We start from the raw sequence: 8,188 nt of genomic DNA on the forward strand, positions 1-8,188 counted from the left end.
TCTTTTCAAATGAGTCAGCTCTTCGCATCAGGTGGCCAAAATATAGGAGTTTCAGTTTCAGCATCAGTCCTTCCAATGAATATTCAGGACTGATTTCCTTTAGGATGGACTGGTTGGATCTCCTTGCAGTCCAAAGGACTCTCAAGAGTCTTCTCCAACACCACAGTTCAAAAGCATCAATTCTTCTGCGCTCAGCTTTCTTCACCATCCAACTCTCACATCCATACATGACTACTGGAAAAACCATAATAGCCTTGACTAGACGGACCTTTGCTGACAAAGTAACGTCTCTGCTTTTTAATATGCTATCTAGGTTGGTCATAACTTTCCTTCCAAGGAGTAAGTGTCTTAATTTCATGGCTGCAGTCATCATCTGCAGTGATTTTGGAGCCCCCAAAAATAAAGTCAGCCACTGTTTCCCCATTTATTTCCCATGAAGTGATGGGACTGCATGCCCTGATCTTAGTTTTCTGAATGTTGAGCTTTAAGCCAACTTTTTCACTCTCCTCTTTCACCTTCATCAAGAGGTTCTTTAGTTCTTCACTTTCTGCCATAAGGGTGGTGTCATCCGCATATCTGAGGTTATTGATATTTCTCCCGGCAATCTTGATTCCAGCTTGTGCTTCCTCCAGCCCAGTGTTTCTCATGGTGTACTCTGCATATAAGTTAAATAACCAGGGTGACAATATATAGCTTTGATGTACTCCTTTTCCTATTTGGAACCAGTCTGTTGTTCCGTGTCCAGTTCTAACTGTTGCTTCCTGACCTGCATTCAAGTTTCACAAGAGGCAGGTCAGGTGGTCTGGTATTCCCATCTCTTTCAGAATTTTCCACAGTTTATTGTGATCCACACAGTCAAAGGCTTTGCCATAGTCAATAAAGCAGAAATAGATGTTTTTCTGGAACTCTCTTGCTTTTTCGATGATCCAGCGAATGTTGGCAATTTGATCTCTGGTTCCTCTGCCGTTTCTAAAACCAGCTTGAACATCTGGAAGTTCATGGTTCACGTATTGCTGAAGCCTGGCTTGGAGATTTTTGAGCATTACTTTACTAGCGTGTGAGATGAGTGCAATTGTGCGGTAGTTTGAGCATTCTTTGGCATTGCCTTTCTTTGGGATTGGAATGAAAACTGACCTTTTCCAGTCCTGTGGCCACTGTGCACTCAGTGGGCCCTCAATAAACACTTGCTGAAAATAACACTGAAGTGAATTTTGATGAGACCGGAGGTTGGGGAGGCCAGCCTCAACTGGCTGTGTGGGGCACTGTGCCTCTGCTAGGCCACTTCACCCGCGGCTCTGCCTGTGGCTGGCTCTGTGTCCCTCAGAGCTCACGGAAATGTCACCTCTTCGGAGAGCCCTCCTAGACCCGCCCCCTCTGAAGTAGCTCTTCAGGCCCCATCCGTCACCTCACTTTGTCGTCACACCTGCCAACTGCTTTCCCTACCACGTGCCTTACTTTTTAGTCAGTGGTTATACCACACAGTGGCCTTCAGGTTACAGCGAAGAGCAAAGTGTGTCTCTCTGAGCTCACTCAGGAAAACCAACGCCCCTCCCCCACCAAAGGGGGGGCAGTTCTCCCACCCCCCCGCCCCACCCCCTTCTGCTCCAGCCAAACGGGCCTCCTCGCTGTTCCTCAGACCTCCGGGCCCACCGCTGTCTGTCTCCCGGCATTTGCACCTGCTGTTTCCTCTCACCAGAACGTTCTCCCTCTGGGAGGGAGGGATCTGTGGCTGCTCCCGCTCTCACTTTATTATTATTTAGGGGCTTCTCTGATAGCTCAGTTGGTAAAGAATCCGCCTGCAATGCGGGAGACCTGGGTTCGGTCCCTGGGTTGGGAAGATCCCCTGGAGAAGGGAAAGGCTACCCACCCCAGTATTCTGACCTGGAGAATTCCACGGACTGTATAGTCCATGGGGTCACAAACAGTCGGACACGACTGAACGACTTTCACTCACTTCACAAACTAAAGGTGATTAGCCACCAATGGATATCTAAGTGTGAAAGCTAGTAGGTCTTTTTTAAAAAAAAAATTTTTTTCCCACACCACATGGCTTATGGGATCTTAATTCCCTGGCCAGGGATTGACCCTGGGTCCCTGGCAGTGAGAGCATGGAGTCCTAACCACTGGACCACCAGGGAATTCCCTCCCTCACTCAATTTTTTAACATTATTTATGTATTTAAATTGTTTGGCTGTGCTGGGTCTTCCTTGCTGTGCATGGGGCAGGGTGGGGGGCTTCTCTTGTTTCAGAGTGGGGGCTCTAGGTGCGCGGGCTCAGTAGCTGTGACACATGGGCTTAGCTGGCCCACAACATGTGGAATCTTCCTGGCGTAGGGATCAAACCCGTGCTCCCTGGATTGGCAGGCAGATACTTAATCACTGGAACCACCAGGAAGTCTGCCTCACTCGATTTAAGTCTTCAGTGAACATCACCTTAGGGAAGCTTCTTAAACCTATAACTCATTTCCAGAACTTTCTCTATGAAGTTAACATAGCCACCCAAGATGGCCATCCTTAGGCTTCGCTTGCGTAGTGGCCCTTGTCTGGCCTCTGGGAACCTGGATTTCAGCAGGGTTCTTGCCACTCTCTGAAAGAATGGCTCTTGTGTCTACACTGTTTGTGCAAACAACGTTGTTTATGCTGAAGACCTGCCTTCTTTCTGGGTACTGAGTCTGTGATGAACTTCTCTGCAGATAGCATTTCACTGTTGCGGTGATTGCACTCAACCTGGTGACCCCACTGGGAAAGGGCTCTGGGAAGTTTGTGTCTGGTTTCTTCTGGACTTCGCCCCACATGCCTTTTTTCTTTGCTGATTTTGCTTCATAGGTAACAGTGCCTGTACTCTGGGAGAACTGGGTTCGATCCCTGGATTGGGAAGATTCCTTGGAGGAGGGCATGGCAACCCACTGCAGTGGTCTTGCCTGGAGAATTCCATGGACAGAGGAGCCTGGTGGGCTACAGTCCATGGGGTCACAAAGTGTCGGACACAACTATGTGACATTTTGCTTCATAACCTTTCATGATAATAAATCACAGCTGTGAATATAGCTGGTTCCCAAGTCCCGAGTCCTCCTAGCAAATCATGAAACATAGGGGTGATTTCAGAGGCCCTGACATACTCTTTTCTCCTTCTTAGAACTTGTTGCCACTGACCATCCTATCATATTTGCTATTTATCTTGCTTATTGTCCATTCCCCACCCCCACCTCCATCCACAGCCCACCCCCACCTTCTTGGTCTCTGCAGGACCCCAGCATCACTGACACAGACCCACAGAAGACCCGGGGAGAATATTTGCTGAACAACTGTAACAGTTTTATTTCCAAAGCTGGAGTCCCTCCCTGGTCTTGATGTGGTAAGGGGGCCTTTGGCCAGAGCTGCAGAGCCGAGCGGGACCAGGGTGAACAGGGGCAGCTGGCTCGGGAGGCTGGCGGGCCCGCGAAGCCACGTCACACGGGTTCCATCTGCAGCTCCTCCCCGTCCACAGCCTCCATCTGGTGGAAGGCGGCGTGGGAGCCGATGACTACGAGAGTGGCTCCTGCAAGAAAATGGGCAGTTAGTTCAGGGCCTGGTGGCCTCACCTGGCCCCCACCGCCCACAGCGCTGCCCAGACCCTGTACTTACCCAGGACCCAGAAGACGGCGGAGCCCGCACCAGCCAGCCAGAAGAAGGGGAAGGAGACGCCCCCTGCCAGAGCATACTGATGGGCAGGGCTCACCTCACGGCCTGCGGGGCAGAGGGCATTGGGGCAGCTGTTCCGACTCATGCCTCCTCCCAGAGTAACCCCTGATGCTCCCCCAAAACTCCGGTCTCACAAGCTCTGGGAGCCTCAGGGTCTAATGCAAACTCGTGCTAAGGCCCTCCAGCTCCTGGCCCCACACACTGACTGTGGGAACACAGAGTGCCTCCCTCAGCCCCCTGCCCTCTGCCCTTCAACCCCACTTCTGCTAGGAAGCTCCCAGACTCCCTCTCCTGCTCCAACCTGCACTCAGGCAGATCTGGAACCTCCGACTGGCAGCCCAAGAGCCAAGTCTGACCTAGGCATATGTCTTTTGAGTCTGCACGTTATTTCATCAGAATTTGGTTCGTGGCTGCCCAAACCAAATTGGATAATTTCACATAACAATAAGCCGGCCCTCTGTATCCACGGATGGAAACCCGTGGATCATTGTACTACATCATTTTTCATAAGGGACTTGAGCATCGGTGGACTTTGCCATCCATGCGGGCTCCTGGAACAATCCTCTGTGGACACCAAGGGGCAACTGTAGAGATGTCTGGCTTCTCGCGGTGGATTGGAAGGTCGGAGCTACAGGTCCTGGTGGCACCAGTGGCTGAAGCCAAGTCGTGTCTATGCTCCATGCCCTAGGCTAGCCCGACACACCCCTCCACCCAGTCCACCTTTGTTGTGTACATGACCAGCAGGCTTCTGAAGCATTCTGTCTTAGGTCTACCTGTTCATCTGAGCCCAATTCCCCCTTATCCTCACTCCAAAGCCCTTGAGCATCCCCTAGTTAGGAACTCAGGGCCGTCTGTTTTATTTTTAAATCTTTGGCCAGCACTGCACATAATGTGTGACTTAGTTCCCTGACGGGGGATGGAACCCATGTCCCCTGCGTTGGAAGCATGGTCTTAACCACTGAACCACCAGGGAAGTCCCCATGCCTGTCTTTCTTCTCAGTGGTGTTTCCGGTGCCAGTCTGGGATCACCTAAGCCACAGGGCTCAGCTTCCGTCTCTGAGAAATCCCAAGATTTCTACTTCCACCCCAGGAAGCAGGAAAGGGGGAGCACGGATATAGGCCAGTGGGAAGTCGCCACCTGGTGGCCGATGTGGGTACGCGCAGCTGACGTTTTTGGCAGGAGGTTAGGCAGGAGGGAGAGGAGAGGAGGAGGTTTAAGGAGTCAGGCGGAGGTGGGTTCTGGGGTATCTTCTGGACTTGGGGGATAGCAATTTGGGGGGGCTGATAGTGGGCGGGAGCATCAGGTGTGTCTGAGACTTTAAGGGACCGAATTTGGGGGAATCTAGTGTAGATAGAGACTTGGGTAGACGTGGGTTCAAAAGGACTTGGTTTTGGTGTCAAAAGGTTTGCGTTCCAATGGTGTCAAAAGGTTTTCGTTCCAATGGTGTCAAAAGGTTTTCGTTCCAAGAGACCAGGATGTGAAGAGTCTGGGCAAGGGATTTCTCACCGAACAGCACAAACTTGGACTGCAGCGTGCGCAGATAGAGGATGTAGCAGGCGCCAAAGAAGACAGCCAGAGCCACCAGCAGCATGGGAGACGTCGCCCTGGAAGGGGGCAGGGAGCCATGCGTCAGGGAGTTGGGGATAGGCCAGACAAGGAGGCCCTGACCTTCCACACCGGCGGATGGCAGGCGATGTGCTTGGGGCCGGGGAAATCGAGGTCACATTTGGTCACACTGAATCCTGGCCAGGTTGATGTGGGGACTAGGGACCGGGCCCTTCGGTGAACACTTCCGGCAGAACTATCCCATGGGAATGGGGCCCGGGCAGTGAGAGGTGGGGCCGGATGCTGAGGGCGGGGTCGGCCAGCGCGGGCCACGCAGCCTGGTGGGGGTGGGGACGGGGGCGCGGACCGGCCGAAGAGGCACTCACACGCAGTACAAGATGAGGCCCAGAAACACGAACACATAGTTGCTCTGGTAGTACTCCACGTTGCGTACGAGGCGCTGGCACAGCTCGCCCAGGTTGCGGGGCCGCGAGAAGCGCCGCTGGTCCACGAAGGAGCCCCAGGACCGGATGGTCGCTCGGCGCCGCTCCAGCCACTCACGGCCCGCGCCAGATGGAATCAGTTTCGGCAGCAGGGTCCTGGTGGGTGAGGGGCCACGTCAGCGATCGACCGACTGGGATGGAGTCCGGACCCTCCAGCAAGAAGAGGACCGAGGGGGGCCGGACTCCGGGGTTCTGGGGTGGATAATGGTCCCAGGCTCCTGGACCTCAGGGGAGAAAGGGGCTGAGGGCCCAGACTCCAGTCCTCGAAGAGGACAACAGAGGCCCAAACTCTTCTGTCTAGAGGCCGGGATTCCTAGGACCCCCAGGGAGGAGGGGTCGGGGGACTAGGACTCCCGGGTCTCGGTTGCTCACGCGGCGCTCAGTCCTTCCGCCTCGGCATCCTTCTGCTGGTCCTTCTCGGCCGCCATGTCTGTGTTGTCTGGGGAAGAACTAAGGAGCCCAGGGCTCTGCAGACCCTGCGGGCCCCGCCCGAGCCCGGCCTCACCCAGCAGAGCTGGAGCGGACGTGTAGTCGTTCTGGAGCCGCTGGGGAACGGTAGTTCTGCTGCCGAGCATTGTGGGAGTTGTAGTCCTGATGATGCCGGGTAGAATGGGCACCATGATGGTGGTATGACTCGCGAAGCACTTTGGGAGTTGTAGTCGTGTAAAAAATAACCCAGAGCCCCTCTGGGCATTGTGGGAGTTGTAGTTTCCGAATTAGTACGCGTGGAGAAGGGGAAGGTGGGTTGTCAGACGTCAGGGCGTTAAGCGAGCTCTAAAGGCAAGAAGACGCTGTGTACTCCCCCGTGCAGGGTACAATGGGGACCGTGTAGTGCTGTCATTCTGTCTTTAGGAGGTGTAAAAAAACACTTGATAAAACACCCATGCTCTGATTCACCAGATCTAGGGCGAGACCCTTCATCCGCATTTCTAACAAGTTTCTAGGTGATGTTGATGCTTCTGGTCCATGGCCCACATTTTGAATAGCGAGACTGTAAAGAATTCGTGGGAGTCTATTCCTTCCTTCTTCAAGAGGCTAGTGATGGGGCCATGGTTGCTGGACGGGGTGTCTAAGGTGGGGAGCAAAGCTCTACCCCCCACCCTTGGTCTCCCAAGGTAGAATCGATTCGGATTAGGGACCTAGGCATGCCCCTGCTTTGGTTAGGGTGGAGGGAAGTGGGGGAAAAGGTTGAGATTTTTTTTTCATTTATCATTTTTTGTCTAGTTTTATTGCGGGGTGAGAATTTTTTAAAGATGCAGATGTCATAACTAAAAGAGCTGGGATTCTGGGGTCAGAGGTCAAACTTCAAGCTGTGTTGACCTCATCACCTCCCTGAACCTCAGTGTCTTCACCTGGACAGTGAAGATCCTGGGGGTACCACACTCATGGGATTGAGATTGGGTTGAATGACCCACGTAAAGTGCTTGAAAGAGTCTTGATATTTCATAACAGTTTGATAAACAGCAGTCCATGCTATTGCCACTACATTATCATGGCTGTTATAATTATTTCTAGAGTTCAGCCTTCTCAAAAATTTTTTAAAAATTTTATTTCTTTATTTTTGGCTACATCAAGTCTTAGTTACAACACATGGTGCTTAGTTGCTTTGTGGCATGTGGGATCTTGGTTCCCAGACCAGGGATCGAATACAGGTCCCCTGCATTGGAAGGTGGGTTCTTAAGCACTGTATCACCAAGGAAGTCCCAGCCTTCTCACTGGCCCCTTGGATGTCCCAAAGAGTGGCTGGTATCTGAGACATGGCCCTTCTTTCCCCTGGTTCCCAGAATCTTAACAGTCTTGGCCCCTGCCTCAGGGTGAGTTGTAGAAAACCATCCAGAGTTCTAAAGGGGTGCACCAGAATGGCCTCAAGAAATGTGTAGAAGTTTCAGGAAGCCTGGGCTTCCTTACACAGACTGAGAACCTCATTTCCCAAGGCTGGGTGGGGCTAAAGGAGAATACCCAATGAGATATTTGGTGGCTCAGATGGTAAAGAATCTGCCTGTAATGCAGGAGACCCAGGTTTGATTCCTGGGTCGGGACAATCTCCTGGAGATGGGAATGGCTACCCACTCTAGTTTTCTTACCTGGAGAATTCCATGGACAGAGGAGCCTTGCAGGCTACAGTCCATGGGGTTGAGTGAGCAACTAACATCTTCACTTTTCCTCTTTGTCAGCCCCAGGCTTTTAGTAGAAGCTTGTTCAGGTTTCCCACTTCGGTCGAGCCGATCTTCAGGATATTGGGGTAGGAGGTTTCCTGTGAGTCCACAGTTAGTCCAGAGCATTAATCGGGGAGCAGCTACCTGATTTCAAAGTAATGGGATTAGTGGTAACCGGAAGAGCCCCCAAGAGGAAGATGAGTCTTGAGGAGCAGAGGGTTGGAGGCAGAGACCCAGCCGCCTTCTTCCAGGGCCAACCGTGGGGAAATGGGATTTGACTTTTGTTACGAGAGCTCTGGGGCT

At 52.4% G+C, this 8,188-nt stretch overlaps 1 protein-coding gene across 1 annotated transcript; it reads right to left on the minus strand.

The window, feature by feature from the left end:
- Positions 1–3,292: 3,292 nt before the first annotated feature.
- Positions 3,293–6,236, minus strand: RABAC1 (Rab acceptor 1). Its single transcript, XM_081505688.1, has 5 exons — positions 6,102–6,236; positions 5,613–5,825; positions 5,188–5,285; positions 3,624–3,725; positions 3,293–3,537 (listed from the first exon to the last, which is right to left on the minus strand). The coding sequence occupies exons 1-5, from the start codon at positions 6,155–6,157 to the stop codon at positions 3,449–3,451; spliced, it is 558 nt and encodes a 185-aa protein (XP_081361814.1). The 5' UTR covers positions 6,158–6,236; the 3' UTR covers positions 3,293–3,448.
- Between the last annotated feature and the right edge of the window lie 1,952 nt (positions 6,237–8,188).

Source organism: Giraffa tippelskirchi, chromosome 7 (genome assembly GCF_054371585.1).
Source record: "Giraffa tippelskirchi isolate mGirTip1 chromosome 7, T2T-mGirTip1v1.2.pri, whole genome shotgun sequence".
Classification (NCBI taxonomy): Eukaryota; Metazoa; Chordata; class Mammalia; order Artiodactyla; family Giraffidae; genus Giraffa; species Giraffa tippelskirchi.